General features: G+C 36.3%; 1 protein-coding gene across 1 annotated transcript in view; it reads left to right on the forward strand.

Annotated features, from left to right (window-relative positions):
• The window catches only part of CCDC85A (coiled-coil domain containing 85A), a 318834-nt gene extending 295137 nt beyond the window's left edge, over nucleotides 1-23697 (forward strand). The window contains exons 4-6 of the mRNA XM_006868021.1: nucleotides 10895-11029; nucleotides 14454-14573; nucleotides 23608-23697. Of these exons, the coding sequence (XP_006868083.1) occupies nucleotides 10895-11029; nucleotides 14454-14573; nucleotides 23608-23697 (345 nt within the window). The remainder of the gene's footprint in view (nucleotides 1-10894; nucleotides 11030-14453; nucleotides 14574-23607) is intronic.
• The last annotated feature ends 1689 nt before the right edge of the window (nucleotides 23698-25386 follow it).

Genomic DNA, 25386 nt, shown 5'->3' on the forward strand with positions numbered 1-25386 from the left:
TCCTTTACCCATAGTATTGCTACGGAAGCTTTATATTCTTCCATAATTTCCACAGAGTCACTTCTGCCAATTTTCTTTTCTAATCAGAATTGGAGTCTCACTTTTCAAGTAGCTGCAGTATGCTGTATCTCTAAATTCTGGGAACGCTTTGTTCTTTGGACTACTGCCCCTGTGCCCTGCCCATTGTGTGTGTGAGAGTGTTTCCTCCTAGTATCGTTGTTATAGTAGGATGCTTTAGGTATTTTTAATTCCACTCCTTGTGTTAGAAAGAGTAATTTCTTACTTGGTGGTTAGAAATATGGATGTCTTTATACTAAGATCATTTGAGAGCTAAAGTTAAGGGATTTTCCTTTTAATCATTGCAAGCTCCAAATCATGTGCGTGACTTAATTCATATGCAAAATCTGCTACTCCTGAGCTTTGACCAGAAACTTTGCTTTGCAGTTTTCCAACACGTTTTTGTTGTTGTTAAGTGCCATCTAGTCTGTTCAAACTCTTAGCTATCCTGTATAGAGTTTCCAAGGAGCAGCTGGCGAGTTTGAACCACGGACCTTGTGGTTCAAACCAATCTTGCAGTCCAGTGTTTATCCTACAGTGCCATACCAGGACTCCATTAGTACTTTCTACCTTTAGCGTCAGATAATGCTTTGCTGCAGAGGATTATCCTGTGCATTGGAGGGTGTTTAGCATCATTTCCCATCTCTATCCACTGGATGCCAAGAGCAGACACCTAGTTTTGCCAAATAAAAATGTCTGCAGGCATTACCAGCTAGTCACCCTAGAGGCCTAAGTCATTTCCCAGGATTTCCAAGATTATAAAGTTTTATGGGAGTAGAAAGCCTCATCTTTCTACCAAGGAGCTACTGGTGGGTTTGAACTGCTGGCCTTTTGGTTAGTTGCTGTTGTTGTTAAGTGCTAACAAGTTGGTTCCAACCCACAGCGACCCTGTATAGGGTTTCCGAGGAGTGGCTGGTGAGCCTGAACCGCCGACTTTGTGGTTCACATCAGTTATGCCATTCACCCACAGCATCACACCAGGACTCCTTTTGGTTAGTAGTCCAGTGTTTACCCTATAGCGCCACCAGGGTTTCTTATTCTTTTCATATAAGTCATCAAACCCATAGACTATGTTACCATTGTAACATTTTACTTACTTTTATAGCAGAGGGAACTGAGGCATATAGAAGTCACTTAAGTTTTCTAAAATCCTTCAGCTTTTAAGCAGCAGATTAAGGACCCCAGCAGTGAGACACTAGAGTCCATGGTTTGAATTCCCGAAGTTTCTCTTTCAACAAGATTTACTGAAATAAATACTTACATGGTTCATCAGGGGATGTTGTGTCTGGCAGGTGCTCAGTAAATGTTTGCTAAGTGAATAAATGAATGAATATCTATAAATCCAGGGAATTATTTAAGATCTTAAGTGTGTGTTGAATAGATCATTTCAGTTAAATTGAATTAAAAATCCACTCTCCTTTGAATGTAATCAACTGAATAATATCATTAGAATGGAGAGTTTCATAGAATTTCTAATTCCATTCACAAGAGTCTTTTGAAAAGATTTGTCAAGGTGACCTTTAAAGTTTCCTGTAACTCAAGCTTCTGTTTGTTAGTGAGTGTAGCTTTGCAGTACATCAGAATAAAGATTGGCCAAACTGAGAAAAATAGTATATTCTTTATGAAATTAATCAAAACATTCTCTCTTGCTCTGTGGTGGTGGTGGTTCACTGTGAAGTCATTTCTGACTCATGAAGTTTCCTGTAAATCGTAAAGACAACAGAAAAGCTCATCTTTCTCCTGTGAGGCAGCTGGTATATTTGAACTGCTGACCTTGTGGTTAGCAGCCCAGCTAGAAATTCACTATGCTCCAGGTTTCCTCTTGCTTTTGCTCTATTTGTTGTTGTTAGTGTCTTGCTCTATGTTGTTGTGAAGTGCTGTCAAGTCGGTTCTGACCCATAGTGACCCTGTATAGGGTTTTTGAGGAGCAGCTGGTGAGCCTGAACCACTGACCTTGCAGTTCAAATAGCTTTGCAGTCTGGTGCATTAACCCACAGCACCACACCAGAACTCCATCTTGCTCTATAGTGACCAGAAATTCATCTCTCCTTCTAAACAAAGATACCAAGTACGTTTTAATTATGTAGGATAATTTTATATAACAGTATGATAGTTTAGGAAGTCCTGGTGTAGTGCTGTAAGATCAGCACTGGACTACTAACTGCAAGATTAGCAGTTCAAATCCACCAGCTGCTCCTCAGAAACCCTATACAAGGTCTCTATGAGGCAGAACTGACTGGAGACCAATTACCAACAACAAATGATAGTTTAGCCTAAGCTTCAGGATTTTTAAACAATGAAACATCTTTAAGTAACAGGATGCCACTTTAACCAATTCGTCTCCAGGCTTCCCTATAATAGATAAGGGGGCTGGACTCCAAAATTTATTACAATAATATTTTATTGAATGTGATTATTTTAGCCAATTGCAAATATTTTTGTATGTGCTTTAAATATATTAATTCTTTCTTGAACTATATATGGTGGTGGTGGCTGTGTGCCGTGGAGTCGGTTCCAACTCATAGCGACCCTGTACAGGGTTTCCGAGGCTGTAAATCTTTACGGGAGCAGAACGCCTCATCTTTCTCCCACAGAACAGCTGGTAGTTTCGAACCGTTGACCTTGTGGTTCACAGCCCAATTCATAACCACTACACTACCAGGATGTAGATATCTTTTTATTCAAAGGGAATACTAGTATATCTATTCCCCATTATTCTTGGTGTCTTAGTTACCTAGTGCTGCTATAAAAGAAATACCACAAGTGGACGACCTTAACAATCAGAAATTTATTTTCTCAGAGTTCAGAAGGCTAGAAGTCTGAAATTAAAGTGCAGGTTCTAGGACAAGGAGTTTGCTCTCTGTTGGCTCTAAAGGAAGGTCCTTGTCTCTTAAGCTTCTGTTCTTGGCTCCTTAGAGAGCTACAAGTTGGTTAGTATCTATCTTCCCCTATATCTGCTTTTAGAGCTTGCTTATATCTCAGAATAAATTGACTCTAGATACACCCTACGCTAATCCTCTCTCAGTAACATAACAAAGACAGCCCATTCCAAACAGTATTGTAACCACATAGCAATTTTGTGGTTACACAATTCAATTCATAACACTAGCATTTCTTGTTAAGTGCCATATAGTCTGTTTCTACTCATAGTGACCTGATAGGGTTTCTAAGGAGCAGGTGGGGGATTTGAACTGCGACTTTGTGGTATGCAACCTGGTATTGATCCTAGGGCCTCACACAGGAGTCCAAAACCAGCATTGTTGTTGTTATTAAGTGCTATAGAGTCAGTTCCAACCAATAACGACTCTGTATAAGGAGTCCTGGTATGGTGCTGTGAGTTAATGTGCCAGACTACATAGTCATTTGAACTGCAAGGTCGGTGGTTCAAGCTCACTAGCTGCTCCTCGGAAACCCTATACAGGGTCACTACGGGTCAGAACCGACTTGACAGCACTTAACAACAACAACAACATAGGGTTTCCAAGGAGCAGCCGGTGAGCTTGAACTGCCAAATGTGTGGTTCAAACTGACTTTGCAGTATTTTTCTTGATCTCTTCAGTATATGAAACATTGTAAAAGATTGTTCTAGAAGAATGACATTATATACAATTTCTCCTTTGCAGAGATCACAAATCACACTCTGTGAGAGTTTATCCTTTTTGTTATTCATGTATTTTAGAATGCACTGAACATTTCTTTAATATTTTCCTGGAACAATTCACCCAAATTTGAGAAAAAAAAACATGACTTTGTATAAAGTGTTAGTTATCTGGTCCTGGTATGGTGTTGTAGGTATGGTGTTGTAGGTATGGTGCTGTAGGATAAGCATTGGACTACTAAACACAAGACCGAATGTTCAAACTCATTAGCTGCTCCTTGGAAACCCTCTACAGGGTTGCTGTGAGTTGGAAATGACTCTAAGACACTTGGGTTGATCTAACAGCACTGCCACAAATGCATAGCTTTAACTAACTAATTTATTTTCTCACCGTTTAAGAGGACAGAAAGTCCAAATTCAGGGCGCTGATGCTAGGAAAAGTCTTTCTTTCTCTGTTGGCTCTGGGGGGATGTCCTTATTTTCAGCTCCTCATCCTTGGCTCCTTGGTGATCTTCATGTGTCGTGGCATCTATTGTCTGCATATCATCTTGCTTCTCTGAGCCTAGTCTGCTCTTTTTCATATTTCAAAGGTGAGTGGCTTACAACCATCCTACACATATATGGTCTCTTAACAAAGAAAACCTATTCTTAAGTGGGATTATAGCTATGTATATGCAGTTGTTGTTATTAAGTACCATTAAACCAGTTCCAACTCATAGAGACTATATATAGGGTTCTGAGGAGCAGCTGGTGTTAGCAGTTCGATGCTTATCCTGCAGCACCATACCAGGAACCAGGACAGCAATCATGTTGTTGTTAAGTGCCCTCGAGTCAATTATTCCTCATAGAGACCCTTACAGGGTTTCCAAAGTGTGACTGGTTGGTTTGAACCACCAATCTTGGTTAGCTTATGGTTAGTAATTCAGTGTTTATCCTATAGCACAACACCAGGACTCCATTTATAACAAATATTTTAGAGGGATCCAATTAAATCCATAGTAAGTTTAAATTATGTAACTTTTTTCAAAATTGTTTCATTCGTTTCATTTATATAGCTAGCCGCTTAGGAGCAGCTAGGGAAAGAGAAACTGTTATGACTTGATGTTGCTAAATGCTGTTAAGTTGTTTCAGACTCTTAGCGACCCTGTATAGAGTTTCTGAGGAGCAGCTGGTGAGTTTTGAACTGCCGACCTTGCAGTTCAAACCAACCTTGTGGTCCAGTGCTTATCCTATATCACCACACCAGAGCCTTATTTACACATTATAGTAAACCGTTAAGAATTATTTATAACCTGAAATTGATTCCTGTTTAAGTACAGAGAAGCTTTTACTCTGTCCAGGTGTGGCGACCCAGCCAGCCTGTGACCACTGGAGTCAAGAGACCAGAGTTCTGATTTGTGCTAAACAGAAACAAATGTCTAAGTTAAAAATAGTTTACTCATTTTTTTCCCTAAGGCAGCAAGATAAAAGTCTCCAAATCAGATTGGCTTAAAGTTTTCCTTGTAGCTCTAATTTAGCCACTTTTGACTGTCAGTTTTTTATTATGAGGTTCCCAATTATAGTCATTAGGAGTCTGGGTGTGGCACTGCGGGTTAATACACTGGACTGCAAAGCTAGTTTGAACTGCAAGGTCAGTAGTTCAAGCATGCCAGTTGGTCCTCGGAAGCCCTATACAGGGTCGCTATGGGTTGGAACCGACTCGATGGCACTTGACAACAACAACAACAACAATGATAGTCGTTGGAGGCTTTTTTTAGTTCATCTTTCAAGAGGGAGCCATTGTCTTTGTGTCAAGGTATATTCTGCATGAGTAAGAAGTAAAACCTGAATTCTCCCCTTTCTCTTCCTTTCAGGACTTCATTTACAGTTTTCCTTCCTACAGATTTCAAAAGTCCTTCATTTTCTGAAGACAAAACAAATCCAAAAAACAACACAATTTGGCTCCTTAAAAGCATTTCAGAATTTTATCAGAGTAAAAACTATTGCATAAAATTGTATCAACACTTTCATAGAGACTCAGTGAATCTTAAGGCTTGACCTCCATCCATTTACTTGTTGATCACAAATTGTACATTTCTTTTTTATTTACATAATGTAATTATATATTGTTGTTGTTGTTAAGTGCCATCGAGTCGGATCTGACCCCTAGCGACCCTGTACAGGGTTTCCGAGGCTGTAAATCTTTACGGGAGCAGAACGCCTCATCTTTCTCCCACGGAGCAGCTGGTATATGATTATATATAGGAATCATATAAAAGAATACATATGAATTTGAGTCATTTTTCAAATTTCAGAAATAAAATTTTAGTATGTCCAGATTATTGAAGTTACATTGGTTTTTATGAAATAGTAATCCCAATTTTATGTGACTGTTGCTTTTTGTTCCAATATCATTCAAGTTCGTATTTGTACATCACTTTAATTTATGTGGTTATTTCAGCTAGCAATGAAACAATGGATATGCGATGTAAAGGATATAATCTTTATTATCTTTAACATTTGTGTGCCTAAATCAATGCATCAGTTTCCATTTTTGTTTATGGTTAAGTATTGCTGAGGGTGAAAGCCAGCTGGACAGGATGAGACCCATACACACTCTTGTGTCATTATAGTAGCTGTCACTTTCACCTTCATAAATAGTATTTGAAATAGTGTTGAGGTTATTTTATTATGAGTAATACAGGCATTCTATATGGAGTCCTGGAGTCCTGGTGTGGCGCTGTGGTTTAATGCGCCAGACTGCAAAGCCGTCTGAACTGCAAGGTCAGCGATTCAAGCTCACCAGCTGCTCCTCGAAAACCCTGTACAGGGTCTCTATGGGTCAGAATCAACTCAATGGCACTTAACAACAACATATGAAATCCTGGTGTGGTGCTGTGGCTTAATGCGCTGAACTGCAAAGTCAGTTTGAACTGCAAGGTCGGCAGTTCAAGCTCACCGGCCGCTCCTCAGAAACCCTATTGGTCGGAACAGACTCGACAGCACTTAACAGCATTCTAGATGTAAAGAAAATCCATATTTACTATAATACCTAAAGTTTGTAGTTTTGAAAATAATAATCATCTTAAGAAAATATTAAAAATACATGACACTTTAAAAAAAAATTAGCCAGTGTTCAGTGAAAAAAAAAAAAGTCAAGATATTTTGTTGCTCTTGTGAAAGGATGTTTAAAATGTGTCCTTTTGTAAGACAAAGGAATGGAAATTTCCAGTGTTAATTTAAATAACTATTAAAAGCAACAATAAAGACAAGACTATAAAATAGAAAAAGATACTTTATCACAATAATTTTATCTTGCCAGCTCTTTTGAAACTCATACTATGAAATATAATAATTTCGCATGGTGAGACCATACTAATATGTTTTCATTTTACTTAGATCATCTTTTTTAATTTTAATGCTTTCATTTTGCTTGTTTCTGAATAGAAATCGATTAGGGCAACATTAGAAATGTCCCACATCTTTATGGAGGAAAGTCTTCCAGATGTTGTGCAACAAGAGTCATAGAAAGAAGAAAATATCTTCGTCAGTGATATGAAGGGTTGCTTTCGATTCTTAATATAGGGTGTTTGCTTGCAGCATTTAGAATTCGTGTGATTTTTATGTTTAGCATGTTTTTATAATTATCACTAATAACCAAAAACCAAAACCCAACCAACTGCTATCAAGTTTATTCTGATTCACAGAGGTACTATAAAGCAGAGCAAACTTGCTCCAAAAGGTTTCTGAGACTGTAAATCTTTAAAGGAGCAGATAACCTCATTTTGTTTCTCCAGGAGCAGCTGATGGGTTTGAACCACCAACCTTGTAGTTAGCAGCTCAACTGCAAGGTCATTGACTAACCCATAGTGCCACAGAACTCCTTACCACATAGTAAGAAATCTGAAATTGACCTCAGTCACAGTCTTGAAGCCTAGCATTAGTTTCCTATTAACATTTAGAATAAACCACTTGTTGTCTCAAAAAATATAGGAGCTACTCTACGTACCTCTAAATGAAGTGGCTGATCAGAACATACATCAATAGGAAAGGTAGAGATGAACCATTTAGGAATTCTAATGTATAGGTTTGAAAAAAAAAAAAGTTTATAATGCAGGGAAATCAAAGCAAGAGGATAATAAAATTCCCCAGCAAATAGAAATGGCTTTCTTCAGGTTGTTCAGGATTGTTCTTCCATTTGATAACCAGAACCTGAATTCCTGCATTTGAGCTTCTGAGATAGACAAGAAACAACTCTGATGCCTGAGTTACTGAAGGCTTCTTGTTTGCTTTGTGAACCTGTCTTCAGAAAACACCGCAATTGATGATTGTAGAGTTAGTAAAGGGCTAAGCATTCATTATGTATAAATACCATTAAGTTATAGTTTACTTGAAGGTCAAAGATAATGGTTGGTCCAAGACACTCAACATTTTCCCATGTACTTGGATTAAGAAAAAAAAAAAAAAAAAAAAAGTTGATGGCATGAGTAGGAAATCAGTAACACTGAATCTGTAAAATATTTTTTCTTTAAAAATGGCTTTGTCTTAAAGTAATTTATTCTTCCACAAATTATCTGGTCCGTGTGTATTTCTCTTGTTAGGAAATGAATAACTATATATAGTATGTGTTTAGTATATTTTTCAAAACCTTCTATGGAATGCTTACTTCATCTTGTACCTACTTTCTGAGAATGGGAAAATGTTGTACATTCTCTAAATAGTAGATAAATGACTGCTTTTTCCAAGGCTCCTAAACAGTTGCAGATGCTACTTTAGATTTCATGGGTATGATGAAAGTTTTGTTACAGTGTTAAGATTTATCTTCACTACACATAAAAGGAAAATGAAAGTAGGGATCCCTATGTTTAGTTATGAAGGATACAAAATCTGGAAGAGAGACCTCCTTACTTTTAAAAGTAAATATATGATCAGAACTCGACTAGAAGATAAAATATTTTTTTTGATGAAGAAAGCAATTGTAAATTGCTATAATTTGATGAACTTGACTTATAATTATGAATGTAGTAGCTCAAACTATCAACTGAGAGAGAAGGAGTCTTCACAACAAGGATTAATCCTATCACCTCTGTATACAATGTTGATAAGGATGGGCAACTTAGACATTGGCTACCTAGTATGTTGTTGTTGTTAAGTGCCATCAAGTCGGTTCCAACCCATAGCAACCCTGAATAGGGTTTCCAAGGAGTGACCAGTGTGCTCGACCTTGTAGTTCACACGGCTTTGTAGTCTGTCACATTAACCCACAATTGCCACACCAGGACTCCTAATATGGCAGGGCTATAAAAGGCACAAAGTTACTGTCTTACAAGTTTTCAAAAAGGAGTTTAGTTTCAGAGTATGTGGGGGAAGGTAGAAGCCCCAATAAATAGTTTTCATCTTGTTTAGACAGGGTTGGTGAAAGGAGATGGGGAAAATATTCTTATGATTCAGTAGTAATTCATGACTAATTGCGACTGTCACAATTGTAAAGGTAGAAGTTTTGTAACAAAAAGCGGGGAGTAGTTAATATTACATTCCAGAAACAGAGGACCCTAGGACCATCAAGGGAGAAGAGCATGAGTGGAATATGGGACACTATCCAGACAAGCAGCAACATCAGAGATGGAAGCAGAGTTGAGGACATGGAAAGAGAGAGCAGTTGAGGACTCTCGACTCATGGAAAGAGAAAGGCTGTGTGCAGGCTTGCAAAATGTGCTCTTTGGTTGTTTAAATGATTGTATATTCCTGAATGTTTTTATGTACATCCCGTCCTCTCTTCCCCCACCAAAAAAACCCCAGAGGGAATAGAAGCAAATACTGTTGAATGATGACACACAGAGGAGATAGTAATCATTGCAATGAAATGAGTGTAAAATCGATGCTTTCCTATGTATACTATCACCCAATTCACAATAAAAACTTTATATATAACATTAACTAGAAAATGTGCATTACCATTAACGATCAACTCTTTAAGTAGAACTATGCAGATTGGTGTTGAAGGTGAATTTTAAGCCATAAACCGTAGTATAATTTTTTTGATTATGGAAATAAATAACACATTGACACATGAAATAATTACCAGAATGATATTCAAATAAAAATTGGTTTGATGAAATTGTCATTATGATCCAAGTGTAAATATATAATTTTTTATGTCAAATGTAAGCAATAGAGTCTGTGTGGTTTGCCTATTTGATAGGTAACTGGTGCTGATTTCATAGATACAGTATGAGTACCAACCACTGGTCACTGTTTCTCTGTATTTCCTTCAGATCAGGATACATGTTCCTTATTGTCCTACCTTCAAAAGCTAAAGAAGGTGTCAATAAGACAAGTACTATTATTAACAATGGGGTACAAGCTTCCAGGGAAGATGAAGTGATGAGAACTAAATATGTTCACAGGTTCAATTTCCTAAGGAATATTCTCAATATTTAGGTAGTGGATTTTTTTTGGCCAATTCCATAAATATATTTTTATTTTCTTGTTGTTTGGAACATTCATTCTTAAAACTCTCCAGTGGCAGACAGAGAGCAAAAATAATGTTCAAGTGAGATCAGTTTAAATAGAATTATACAGTATTTCATGGATAAAGTTGAAAGGATTTTTTTTTTTTTTTTTTGTATTTCAGTTTATCTCAATTATGCGCTTATGCACTATCTCTAGTTTCAATGAGTGTAAAATTGGGGGATTAACCGCTAATAGAGAGTTTGAGAAACATGTCTGTATTCTATGTAGGATACTTACTTTAGTGCAATACTGACCTTTCACTCATTACTTCAGTGTGCAGACATTTTGCTGAGAATTTGATGTAGTATCGATTTGAGTATTATTGAATATATCTGCGCAAAAGGGCATAGTGCTTCCAATTGTAGTTTGAATAATCTCTGTTAAAATTTAAAGTTATGCAATTCTAAATACTTGGAACATTTGAGGTAATTATTTCTCACAAGTAAAATAACAAATAAAGTTGTATAAATAGCTTCAAATTTTTCCTGTAATTTAAATTTATCAACTACCTCTTTGATAACTTAAGAATGTACTCATACTTTTGCCAAAAAAGAATTTTTAAAAATTTTTAGTATTACCTCTAATATATAGGACTTCAGACTGTTTTTATTTTTTCCCTAGCTACAAGTGCATGTTACAGTTTGGCATTGTGGTACATTTCATGAAGGTTCTTGTTCTATCTGCTTTCTTGAAACTTGGGAAACAGTATTTTTCTGAGTGATTGTACCGTATTGTTCCAAATATAAGGCCCCACAGAATAGAAGGCAACCTCCAACTAGAGACAGCTCAAATATGGAGAAAGGCTGGGGGCCCAGAGCCCGGCGGGTCTTGCAGTGGTGGCAAGGGTGCCGAGGAATAGGACGATGCCTGCCCACTCTCCCGGTGAGTGAAGACAAGTCAGTTGGCTGCATTTGCTTGTGCATAGCCAGATGGCTTCTGTTGCTAGAGGAAAAGTTATATTGGGGTAGTAGAGAGCACTTCCATATACACTGAAAGAAAGTTGCTTGATGTTTGTATCTGGGGAGGGTGGATGGGAGAAATCTTTCACCTAGTAATCAATCTGTTTCAGTGTTCCATTTCTGAAACTGAAGGTGAAAGTGGAGTGACATCTGAAAAGAACAAAAGGTACCCAGGAGATTCAAAGGCCATTGGCCTTAAAAATGAATTGTTAACACCAACATATGTCTCTGGGCCAGTCCAGAAAATCATTCCTTGCTCTTTCAAATTGACTGCTGCCTGCAATGTGGTCCATTCACTGTGGCTTGAAACCAAGCAACTCTGAGGTTGGGAATGGCATTTCCAATTTTTTAAAGATTTTTTTTTTTAAAGTCTCTTTCTCCTGAGCCAGCCAAATACAATTTAAATAAATGGGTTTAATCTTACTGAAGTAAATTTAAGGGACTATTTAAAATTGTTCTACTGGCAATAGCATATGTTTACAAAGAGTTCAGTGAAAATGTATCCATAAACAGAAAATATTTAGGATTGAGTCTAGATACTTTTCTAAATATGGGTATAATTTTGCTAAGCACATAGATTTCTAACTTTTATTTTTTAGTAACTTATTTGGATGTTATATAATGAGATATCTGATTCTGATATAGTACAGAAAATTATTTAGTGCCTATTGGTGTGTTGTTATATAACGTTACCAGGCCTTTTGTTACCTTTGTAGCTTCACAAACCCACATAAAACATGAACCTTGATCTTGTTGGTTACTACTCAGTGTTTCTCAATGTTAATTCGAAGTACACCTTTTTTACCTGAGTGATAAGTTAGTTTCCCCCAACTCTCTACTCTAGAAAAGGTGGAATTACAGTCTAAAAAACAAAAAAAAATTCTCTAGGAGTTTCTTTTAATAAAATATGTATGTTTTGTTTTATAAACAGATTTGGACAGAAATGGTTTCTCCTTAACTTAAAGCAGTGCTAAATTGTCCAAAGGGTTTGGCAAAGGTGGACATTGGCTACTGATTTTAACAGTTCCTTTAAAAACAAGATTCCTGAGGCCGGAAACCCAAGCAAAAGCATGCTAGTTATGATATATGTTTTACGAGCTCTTTGAAAAACTAGATTTGGGCAGAAAAGGGTTTGGAAGTAAGAACTGGAGGAGGATAGCCCACAAGGAAAGTATTGTTTCTCTGCTTAATTTGATCACCAGTCAGGGAAATGATGGCACTGCAGCAGTGGGTCCCAGTGAGAGGTTTGAAGTGAACTGTGCATGATCTCAGATGCCTTCAAAAGAGTTCATATAGGTGATCCCATAGGGAAGGGAAAGGGAACAGGAGAGGACCAAAGCCATTCAGGGAGAAGTGCAGTTGTTGTTAAGTGCTATCCAGTTGGTTCTGACTCATAGAAACCCTGTGTAGGGCTTCCCAGGAGCAGCTGGTAGCTTTAAACTACCGACCTTTCCGCTAGCAGTCCAGCATTTATCTTACAGTGCCACACCAGGAGGTTCGTTTATAACACCTTAGTTTGGGAATCATGTAATCTCAACTGAGTGAAAGGATGCCAACAATTTTGTGGAGGTAGGGGTATTATTGTACCCCTTAAACATCATTAAACTTAGTGCCATTTTTAGTGGTATTATAGGTAGCAGGTTGTTTAATTTGAACTGAGCTAAAAATACAGAATCCCAAATTTTAAAAAGTAATTATGCGGAATGGAGTGGGGCTGTTATAAGTGGCAGCCCTGTGTTGTCTTCTGCTATTAATTTAATTATCAATCGCAATGGAGGAGAAGATGTGTAGAAGTCATTAAAATGCTATATCCCACTACTGACTCTCTCTGTTGGCCAGTGAGGATAGGGGCAGGACCTGATTCCATTGCACAACCTTTTGAGCAAGGAAAAGAGTATGGCTTTAGTAGCCTTGTGAGGTGGCAAGCGTAGCCTTTCAGAACACAGGAAGAAATGACAATGACTAGAGGAGGGAGAAAATATTTTAAATTGGATTAATAATAAGTTTTTAAAAAATAAATGGGAAATAGTTTCTTTACAAATAGCTTGATTTACATATAGCTCATACCTGTAACTCTTGCTGTTCACAATTTCTGCCTCCCTTTTCTAACACAGAAGTTCTCTTGTAGATGTTGGGAAAATAAAGGTCTTGATCCTGCCTTTGGAGTCCTGGTGTGGCGCTGTAGGTTCATGTGCCAGAGTGCAAAGCCATTTGAACTGCAAGGACAGCAGTTCAAGCTCACCAGCCGCTCCTCTGAAATCCTATACAGGGTCACTATGGGTCAGAATTGACTCAGTGGCACTTAACAACAACCACAACAATTCTGCCTTTATGAACTCATACCTGATGCACCTTTAGTGAGTCCTAGTCAAGGAATGAGATTCTAGGAACAATTTCAATGGAGCAGTTACTAGTGTATTAATGTTGTCCCAGGCATGTAAAAACAAACAAACAAAATGCAATTGTAGATTTGTTGCTGAGCCGAAATTAAAATTTTTCAGACCCTCTAGGAATGCAATGATTTCTATGAAAATGGCTTTGGAAAACTCACTTGGACTGCTCTTTCTTAGAGGTAGATAACTGCTGCTCTCTTATTCTTTGCTGATTTGTTAGTCTTTCCTCAAACAGTGCCTAGATAAAGTTGAGACCCCAGAGGGAACCTGTCCAATGCCAGGATGTGTAGGTGTTGTCTTTATAGGTCCTACTAATGTTACCCAGACTTGGATTGCTTAGTAATTAAGTTGCAAAGTCACAAAACTACAAATATGTAATTTGTGACTTATTTTGTTTTCAGTTTTGAAGAGATAAGAAAAGGCTTTTTAGAAGTAAAACATTGTGTTTTATTAAATATCTTTAGAAAATATGCCAACATACCCCATTGTATATCTTGCCCTCTAAGAAGAGTTTAATAAGAAATACAGTTGCTCCAATGCAGGAATGTGATGTGTCTGCATTTTCTGAGACATATGGAATATGGCATTTGCTTGCTGAGTGAGCATGTTTAACTCAGCTATAGAATAGCTCATGAATTCTCTATTCTTGAGTATTAAAATGTTTCAAAAATCATTCTTGATATGCTTTTAATGGCCATTCTCTGGGGGACATTGCTCTCTGGTAAATGAAAGATGACATTTGGACACGCATAGAGAGTCAAGTTTTCTTGCTTGTCATGTGAGCAGCAAGTGCATTCCAATTAACCAAAAATAGCATCTTAGGAGAGATCATCTTAGAAAAACATCAGTAAAATGGCTAATTCTCATTTGGCAGTGAAATTGAATATTGAATGACATCTATGTAGTTATTAACGACTTTTGTTTTAATAACAAAGTTGTTGATTTTCTACTAAGGGTTCTTTTAGGTTGTCATCAGGGGCTGATGGGAGTAACAGTTCAGCCAACTCTCCAGCTAGCTTCAGTGGACATACCACACCTTCTCAACAGCCTGAACCCGTGGTACATTCTCTTAAGGTAACCAACTGTGTACAACCATTTATTTGAGACTTCAGTTGTGTTGTGGCTTGTTCACTGTAATCTGGTAGTCCTTACAGTATTGCTTTAATCATAGATTTTCTTTCTTTTTATCTCTTATGATGCAAATTTTGTATCTTATTTTTTGATATGTAATTTTAATTGTTTTTGAAGCAAATATGAGCTTTGAGTACTTAAGGTTGGAACTTCGATTTCATCATTTTGTTTGAGTACTGTGATTCATATCTCTCTGCATCGAAGTTGAAGTCTGATGTGCATGTGTATCCATGTATGTAAAATATTGTTATAGGTATTTCATGTGCAATGTTTGTAGCATGGATGTCTTCAAATATAGGAAGTTAATAGTTGGCCACAATAAGGGAGGATTCCATGTTAATTTTATTTTGTGATGTAAATATTGTGCTATGTGCAACTTACTAAAGAAAATACTGAAATCAATCAATGCCTACTCCTTATCCCCAAATAGAAATTAGATGTTAAAATTCCAGTTAATGTTCATTCATAGATTATTAGAAGATCAGTATGTGGTTTTATACAGAAAGCTGATTTACTTTTACTTTTACTTCAGATTTTTCAGTAACTAAACAAGTAAATAATAAACAACATTGACAAAATTGAAAATAATTAAACAATAAAAGTATTTATTTAAGAAAAGAAACTGACTAGGCAATAAAAACCATACTTAAAATTTTGATAGTTCATTGACATTTTATCAATTCCACAATATAAACTAGCGTCCTGGATGTATCTCATAATTCCTAACAAGTTGCCTTGAATAAACCTTTCTTATCCATAAAGTAGGTAAAGTATTTCCATCCTGCTTTTACCACATGACTTTGAAAACTGTTCTTAATATTGTTTTAGTTTCAGAATGATTTATTATCAGAAAGAAGATATAATAATATTTCTGTGGCATGCTTAATGTAGTTAAGTAAGTAAGAACTTCTAAATGTTTATTTAATTTTGAAATGATTTCATTTTAGCATAAGATTTAGCTTCCTGATTGTGTTTTCTTTAGTTTATATTGAAATGAGTATGCTTCACCCAAATATATACTTATTGGGGATGAAGGAAATAGAACCCTGTTCGTGGCCAGTGGCAAAACACTTGGCCTTTCCTGTCTCGGTTGGGATAGTTTACATTTGTAGCAATGAGAGGAATTTTGGAGAAGGCACACCAGTATGAGGAGCATCTTTCTGTATCTGGCTGGTGCTGGTTTTTGGACTGGTGAGCATCATGCTTTCTGCAACAACATTGCGATGAACTTTAGCAAAAATCAAGTACTAGCTATCTGTAAAACATTTTAGAAATAGAAAATGCACCAGAGATTGGCTTCACTCTTTTACTATGAGAGAATTTGCACATGTTCCAAAAGCAACACATTGACTTATTTTTCAAACGATTTAAACGGTAGTTCAGCCTTTTTGTTGCCTTATTAAATGGCAGGTGCAGTTAGAATCAGATTAGTAGAGAGGGCTGTATTGCAGTCTCACCCAAATTTCTCAATTCAGCTTTTTGTGTGACCTAAGCAGAAGGGAAGAGCAAGAAAGAGCTCCTTGATTTTTCTCTTTAATTTGTTCTCTTCATTTTCACATACAATTTTACCTAACGGGTGAGATATTACATTGTAATCAGAACACTTAGGTTTTCTTGGCTAGTGAATTTGTGATACTGAGTCACGAAACACCTTTACTGGGTAACTAGAGGGTCTTGGATACCAAATGTGTTTGCTTTCATGAGTTAACTGTGCCATGAAACACATCAATGCATCTTGAGAACTCAATGTAAAGACAAAAATGTGGTCACTGGATACATTTTAGTGTTAACAGCCACTGTTCTAGAGCTAATTTATTTCCTGAGATTTTTCTCTTCTGAAAGGAATACTCAGAACAATAGCTCTGTTTCTCATCTTCTTATGGATTCCAAAGAAAATTCCAGGATTTAATAAAACCTATGTGTAGTAGGGATGTTGTAAATCAACGTGAGAAATTAGCCCTCTTGTAATAACACCACATTTTTCCTGCTTTAAAATTCATGATAAATATTAATTTGAACATCACTCCATTTAGTAGACATTAACTGATTTGGCATACACCTTTGAGGTACATTATAAATCAAATTTGTAGGCAAATTAGTTTATTGGAGGAGCTCTTTAAGTACTCAATGAATATTCTCTGAACATATTCAGTGATTTCCTCTAAGTATGTAAAGAATGGAAAAGACTCTAATCTGAGGTGAGGCTTTCATTTACTGCTGCCATGTCCTACTTAAAATCAGTAGTGTCTATCTCACAATAATGACTGTAGGAGGTTGAATTAATAGGAAAGATGTATGCAAATTAGATTACACTTTGCAGAATTCAAATCTTGTAAATGCCAGTGTAGTTTCAGAACTTGAGATGAAGGTCTTACATCAAGTTCAAGTCATTTATTTTGAGTCATCTGTTTATTGGCATAAATTCCCAGCCATTAATGTTGACCATACCATTAACAACCAAGTTGACCACAGTAGATGTTGACCATAATATTAACTAAGCATCTCAGTTCAATGTTGATTCTATAGGTGTGTTTAGGAAGAAAAAATACCCCCAAAACATTAGATTTTGTATATGACATTAATAACTTGGTTTATAAAATGATGGTTATACAGAAAAATAGTAAATAGTAGTCAAAGCTAATGCTTTGTTCCCTTTTGTACTACAGAAAGTTGCAATATGAAAATTTTACTCATGTTGTTAAAGGAATATTATCTTCAACACACTTAAGGAATATTATCTTCAACTCAGAGAAGTGGAAACATAGGTCTCTAAAATTACTCAAAAGCATCTCACCCCCTGACCATTTCCTTTGCTCTAATGAAAAATACTTAAAGGAATTTCTCAAATATTTTTACTACAAGAAGCCCAGTGCTTCTCTATAAGAGCTGCTTCTATATTCCTTTCATAGGCCCTTGAAACAGATCCAGGCAAGAACTGTTAGGTCAGTAGTGTTAATGTTTACAAGAATTCTGATGTACATATTCCTGAGTCTTGGCTGGTTTCACTTATAACTATTATCTGTTTTAGTCTTCTTTTCTATAGACCATGTCTACATATCATTTGGAATGTCTGGCATATAATTATATTGCTTATCATTACAATGGAGCAAAAGTAATGCCTCTAAATGGGTGACACTATCAAGTTGTCTAAATGTCCAAATTAACTAACTGCATCTAATTAATGTAGATAGCAATGCCTTCAATTGACTCTTAGAGATACAATAGATTGCTCAGAGATCAGCATATGAATAGGCATTGGAAAATCATGTAGAATTGATCCTTTATCCGATTCAGAACAATCAGCCACTTAAAGATTTTGCTATATACTAATCCACTGTGATATGCAGACAGGAAGAAAATAATAGATTTTACAAAGTGGAGCTCCTTGATGGTTTTATTCATAACTAACACATTTTTTTCCATGTGAAATTTGCTTTTGTTTTTCAACAAATCCAGGTCTTGGATGTTCAGGAAACTATAGATCGTCAGCAGGGTAAAGAGTATGAACATGACCTTAGTGAGACAGAAAAAGCTATAGTCAGAGAAATGTGCAATGTAAGTTTAATGTGCTTTATTGTGTATTCTGTGTTGAAGCCTCATCATAGCTAAGTCACTGCTTTATGAATAACTACTTTTTGAAGTATTGACCAAATGCTTTTGCATTTCTATATGAAAATAATATAATTTCTCATTGTTTAAATCTTTAGCCTATTTTATTGCAGTGTTATTAGTGCACTAGCATATTATAAACCATTTAGGCCGTAGATGATCATCTGGTTCTGTATTCCAGAATGATCAATGAAATTTTCTAAATATTAAACATACCATTTAAAATGTCATGGTATTAATTTTGATAAATGAGTTTCTTGTTCATAGTTTTTAAAAGTCCTTAAAAACGATTGGTTAAAGTACTATAATACAACAAAACACATCTTTTCCAGATTCATTTGTAACTATATAGGGAAAATCACCATCTTAATGGATAACATTTGTTTAGTCCTTCATACATGATGTATATGCTTTGTGTCATGCAAAGTATTATCGTTACCTTTTGGGGATTGGCACAAACTTAAAAGAATAAGAAGGTGAGATAGGCACAGGTGAACCTAAGAGTTAGTTAGAAATCCATCCACAAAGTCAGAGGGGGGGGGAAACACAGTGAAAAATCAGCATGTTATTTTTATGATGCATATCTTTATAATCATTAATATGATTTGGATTTTATTATTAATCCCTGACTAAATTTTAATTATTGGAGTAATATACATGAGATGCATCATTTAATCAAGAATAATAAGATTTGTGATGCTTATTAAAGAGCTAAATGGAATACTGTAGAAGAAAGCATTTGTTAAAAGCAAGAAATCATGGCAGATTATTTTAAGCATTGGTTTTAATTGACTTTATATTATACTTTTATCCTCATATTTTCTCTTCTTATGATTTAAAAATTACTTAGAAATACTCTTAGCTTTAAGTCTGTTATGACCAGGTAGTCGCAGACAATTACTTAATGAGGGTAAATAAAAATATATTGTTACTAGGGTTCCAGATCTTTCTGATTGATTTTAAACAGAACATGTCTCTGCGATCAGTGGATGGCTGCAGACAAATTATCTTAGTAATACACTTGTCTTAGTCTTATTAAAGTGGTTCTTCTTGTTGTTTTAAAGCCCAATCAAAGCTGTGGTTTCTGAGGGCATCTGCAGGATCAGTTCAATTCAAGGCAGAGAAGTCAGTTCAGAAAGTTATGGTAACTGCTATTTTTTGCAGTTCCAAAGGGGTAATCTGGATACACAACACAGGATGATCATGGGGCCTTATTGGGAAGAAGTTTTAAGAAAATAGAAAACTGCACTGGTAAGAAAAAGACTAGGAAAGGTGTGCTGAGAATGTATTTTCCCTTAACAACAATGCACCTGCTCCTTCTTCAAAGTTGCCAGTCCTATGAAGGGCTGTCCTATGAGAATTTCACTGGGAAACCTTAGCCCATCCACCTTACAGCCTTGATCTTGCCCCTTCAGATTTGTTTTTTTGTTCCCAGAATACAAGAAACATTGAAAAGGAACACAATTCCAGTCCCTCAGGCATGCCGAAACTGCTATTTTGATATGGTATATTATTTGGGAAAGGAGTCCTGGTGTGGCGCTGTGGGTTAATGTGCCAGACTGCAAAGCCCTTTGACCTGCAAGGTCGGTGGTTCAAGCTCACCAGCTGCTTCTCAGAAACCCTATACAGGGTCATTATGGGTCGGAATCGACTGGACAGCACTTCAAAACAGCAACAACATTATTTGGGAAAAGGTTGTTGTTGTCATGTGACGTGGAGTCGGTTTCGACTCATAGCTACCCGGCACAGGGTTTCCGAGGCTGTAAATCTCTATGGGAGCAGAACGCCTCATCTTTCTCCCGCGGAACAGCTGGTAGTTTCGAACTGCTGACCTTGCGGTTTGCAGCCCAATTCGTAACCACAAAGAGATGAAAATTCTGTCTTCAGAAGAGTACAGACCAAAATGAAGGAGGAGATGTCAAGAAACAACAGCTTCACATTTGTTTTTTTGTTTGTTTAATGTTCTTTTGTAGCAGTACTGTTTTTGACTCACTCTTGTATTTACCTCTTCAAGGAGTTTTCGGAATCTAGTAAATGTTACCTAATAAATCCTGTAGGTATTTTATATACATTAGGGTGAGATGTTTAGTCTTTTGCTTTGCTCGTTGTGTTGCTGTTTTGGGGTTTTCTTCCAACCCTTTCCAAGTTACTTGTTTTTCTCCATTTTCAAAAAGTCATCAGTTCTAAGTATCATAATTTTCTAAATGTACCACTGTTGACCTTCTGTAGATTTTTAACCCATCCTTAAGATTTTCAATTGGAATGTTTCCTGCGGTTTAATTAAACAGTTTGAGCCACACACCTAGTTTGCTACTTCTTATCTGTGGACTAAGGAATGAGAAAAGCATTTCTGACCATTCCCCCAGGGCTGCTCCCAGCTGTGCGTGGCACTCCCCAATGATTCTGTGGTGTAGTTCCACCCTAGGTCTCAGGCAATTTGGATATGAGCTCTTGGAAAGCAACCCCAATACTCTAATGTTCTGCAGAAGAAACGATTCAGAAAAATAAAAAATTACTTGCTCAAATTATTCAATAATGAAAAATAAAGTCTAGAGTGTGTCTAGCTCTCCCTTTTGAACAACTCTTTTCAGTTTTGCAACTTAGGAAAATTTGGAGGCTTCCGTTTTCAAGCCCAAAGAGCGTAAAACACTGTATTTTAGAGAGACATCCATTTCCATTGTGCCAGAACTGTTTTCTGTTTTGTGAGATGAAAGATTTCTAGATACTAAAAATTTTTATTTATTAATCACAGAAAAGACCAAACAATGGATTGGATCTAGATTAGTTTTATGTTAATCTTTTTTGTTTGCCTATATTTTCAAAAGAATGCTGCAAATGGCAACAGATAGTGGTGTGGTTGTTGTTTTCCCTATAATATCTTCAAAAAGTCAAAACCTTTTTATTTTAATTGTTAAAATTCTCTAAGGTACCGCCTGTGTTTATTTTCATCTTCCAACCCAAATCTCATCAGTATTCTTACGATTAGAAACAACTTAAACATCAAAAAGCAAGTGTTGATTTACACTAAAATTGATGTCGCCAATATGGATGATATGAACACAGCAAACTGTGAACACTGGAATAAGGAAAAATGTGAACTGCAATATAGTTTCATAGCTAAATTTTTAGAAACTAAGATTATAAAGCCTCGGTTCCTACTAGAGGAACACTAGGTTTTTATAGTAATGACACAAAAATGTAGCAAATCTCATGAAGTGCGACAGGTTATAAAACTCATGTTGATTTTAGGATAATAGACATTTTGCCATGGATTCTGGTTCTCCACCTAGAGAGAAATTGTTGACATTCTTAAGATAAAAAGAGTATTATCCACAGTTCCATGAATCATGTTGGCTGGTAAGCATGATGTGCTTTTTATTCTCTTCCCAAACTGTGGTACAGACACAAACCCACTGCCCTCTATGAGATGATAACCCTATTTGTAGTGAAATTGCAGTACTGGTTTTGTTTAGGTGTGGCTATTCAACTCATGCAGATTCTCTGAGGAGAGTTGTGACATTTGTCTGTTCATTCCACCCACATCTCAAAAACAACCTATTATGATTTTTTTTGGTCACCAAAGCGCAATGCTATCTTAGTATAATTTGCTTATCCCAGGGTTCTGTCTTCTTTAAAAGTTTCTTTTAACTATCTAGTAGTATCTAAGGAACTCTTGTAGTGTAGTGGTTATGAGTTGGGCTGCTAATCTCAAGGTCAGCAGTTCGAAACGGCCAGTGGTTCCATGGAAGAAAGATGAGGCTTTCTGCTCCTATAAAGGTTTATAGCCTTGTAAACCCTATGCAAGGTCGCTGTGAGTCAGAACTGACTCCATGGCACATCGCCACCATGACCATATAGTTTATCTAGATTAAGGCTCATTATGTATAATATTTGAATACTTGAAGAGCAATTGTACTTTTGAGCTGTAGCTATTTAATGCTGTATCTATGATCCTTGAGAGGCCTTTAAATTCTACTTTTACTTGTAGACCCGACCACACTCAGAGTATCTTGGGTAGATATTTAAGGACTAGAAATTGAAAAGTACCATTTCAGGATCAGAAAGGAAAAGTCTTAAGCATTACGTGGCTTCCTAATATGATGTTTGTACCACTCCAAATTCAGTGTACCAAAAAATGAGGCTTTTCTAACTTTCTGTGTCCAGCTTGAGCTGTACATTGCTATATAATTCATTTCCAAATATTTAGGAACCATAATTTCAACTTCCTCCAGATGCACCAGAGCATCTCTCCCCATTACAGTGCCTGCTGAAATATAGAAGCTAGTAGTTGCATTTGCTAAGAAATGCAGATAGACAAGAATCCTGCATTCTTATTTTAGTACTCTGGATTATCCTGGTGTATCCTTTTCTATTTAAAGCAAAAGCAAAACAAACAAAGCCTATAAATAATTAATGAACCAAACAGTTTTGTGTTCATGTTGTATTCATGTTTGAGCAATTTTTATGGGATGAATCAATCTGAACATAAATCTTACAGTGAGACACTCCAGAAGACTTACATCTGGATAGGAGTGTGTGTGTGTGTGTTTGCTCGAGCATGTGTGTATTCCAATTAATGTTAGTATATCTGGTGTATTATTGATGTCAGTGGTTTTTATTATTATCCTTATATTATTTATTTTGACCTAATGCAATTGACTCTCTAAAATGGCCCAATATTTAGCATGCTGCTATTGCATCTCTTTCAATGACTCATAAAACTATGCTTATCTTTGCCCTGGATTTGGTGATCATGCTATTTGATGGCAAAGTTTTGTGGCTACCATTTTTCAGGGAAATCCACTATCCCTCTCAGTACTGACTAGTGACCCTAATGCTACCCACCCATGACTTAACTTTAGCACAAGAACAAAAGCTCCTTCATTTTCCTCAGTATATTAAATCATTGGACATCCTTGTTTTAGATATACCTCGGGAATTTCTCATCCTGGCTACACACTATAATCACCTTGAGAGCTTTTTTAAAATACAGATGCACAGGGCTCACTTCACCAAAGAAATCAAAGTCTCTGAGGTTGGCATTTACTGTCGAAGAGCTCACCAAATGCAGCCAGAGTTGATGGCCACCAATCTGACTAGAGGAAGTTGGCATATCACTCATTAATTTTGGCCCTGGTTGCTAATAGGACATAGTAGTCTCATGTCTAGAGCAATTCTGATGAACCAGAAACTTGTCATCACATTTTGTTTTGTCTTTGCACTTATTCGTGTGTATATTTTGTCTCTTGTCTTCATGTTCCTCTTTCTCATAGTTTGCCCTAATGATATCACAAGTGTCCTAACATATCACACATCTCTTTCTGAAAGGTAACAATTACAATGCTTATTTTTCGTCTTTTTTTTGAAGGTTGTGTGGAGGAAACTTGGAGATGCTGCAGGTTCGTGTCCTGGAATTAGGCAACATTTGTCAGGAAATCAATACAAAGGACCGATGTGAGAAGCACTCTCCTTTAGACATGAGATCATCACTGCCAGAGAGAGAGAAACCAGAAGAAGAAGGAAAGATTGGAGTTCCACGAACCTGGACTCATGAAATAACACGGAATGATTGTACATTACACATATTGCCCCTCTAAAACCTTTAGTAAACGTCCCCCATTAAGCTGGTATTTTGTGTCTCTCACTTCTATGTCCATGACTGTTGATCTCAACTTAGATTTGAAAATCTCCTCTTTCTTGCCAATATGTTCATTAGAACTAAGAGGTTTCTGACTCCCCAGATTGAAGACTTTAACTGGGAATCCTGCTTGGTTGGGAGAGGCCCAACCTCAATAGTTATGATAGGTTTATGTCATTGCATATATGGTGGAAGCTTTCTACCATAGTGCATGAGTGATAGGAAGGAATTTCTTCCATTTCCTACAGTTTCAGTTAGACACCTGTCTTTTATACTTCACTCTACAATATAGTACTTCCTGATACATCATTAATTTGAAAGGGAGATAAGTTTGGGTTTCTGGATGTATTGTTTTGACTTTTGAGGTGCTAAAAATATCACATATATTCTCCTTACCAGCTAGAAGAGTAAAGATGGTATAGAATGCTTACTAGAGAGCTACCATTTATTTCAACTGATCACAATAAATATATCTTTTATTTTCTTTTAATTTTGATGAATATACTCATAAAACTTACCTTGAGGACATATCAACCTCCAGTTTGATTTAATGTGTCCATTGATGTTAATATTAACAATGTCAACTAAAAATTAAGCAAACGTAATTTTTCTAAATGTTTCCAGCTGTGAGATGTAAATTTCTACAATTTTGTTTCTAGATATGCTCTTATATTTAATAAACTTTAAAATATTGCACTGCATTTATGAATAAAAGCTTTCTTTGCCTACAGCAGCTATCTAACATTTTATGAAACTGACGCATGACCTTCATTATTGAGGCTAAAAGCTCTTCAGATTGCTTGAGGTTTGAAAACAGAGGTGTGCTAGTTTTGCTTAGTTTATTTCTTATTTTTGGTATATATGTAATACTAGACTGTGTGTACTATAACGCTATGATAGCTATTTTGTGTTTATCCAAATGCAATGATAGTTTCTTGTATGGATGTGCAAGAGGCCTGTGGCAGAATGCTGTTGAGTTTTTACTGTAGTTTAAGATTATACACGTAGGAATGCAACAATTCTGAGTTTTCAGATTTCTTCTAAATTACTCAGATTTGATTCATAGCATATATTCTCTGTGGTTGTTGATGATGTTTTAAAAAATGAACTTAATACAAAATGTAAGAATTAACATTGGTGGAGGACTGTAAAGGAATTGTGTCATACTTTAGTAACATGTTACTGTGATGAAAAACCAGCCCTCTCTTCTCAGAAAATATTTATGAATTACTTTACTTTAGAATTATCTCACTATTGTAATTGGGTTTCTACTTATGTCAATCTTTCTTTTAAAATGTCATATATTTTTTAAATGTTATTACACTGTAAAAGAAAATTGCTTGCAATATTAATGCTTTCTCTCACAGAAAAGCTTCATCCTTAAATTGTTGTATTCCTATACGCAGAAGAAATTAAAAACAAGATTTTGTGCCTGCAGCAGAGCCTGCAGAAGCTAAGGCAAGGGACTCTGGTCTTTTGACAAAATAGTTGTGTAAATTTTGATACTGT

The sequence above is a fragment of the Chrysochloris asiatica genome, unplaced genomic scaffold (genome assembly GCF_000296735.1).
Source record: "Chrysochloris asiatica unplaced genomic scaffold, ChrAsi1.0 scaffold00114, whole genome shotgun sequence".
Classification (NCBI taxonomy): Eukaryota; Metazoa; Chordata; class Mammalia; order Afrosoricida; family Chrysochloridae; genus Chrysochloris; species Chrysochloris asiatica.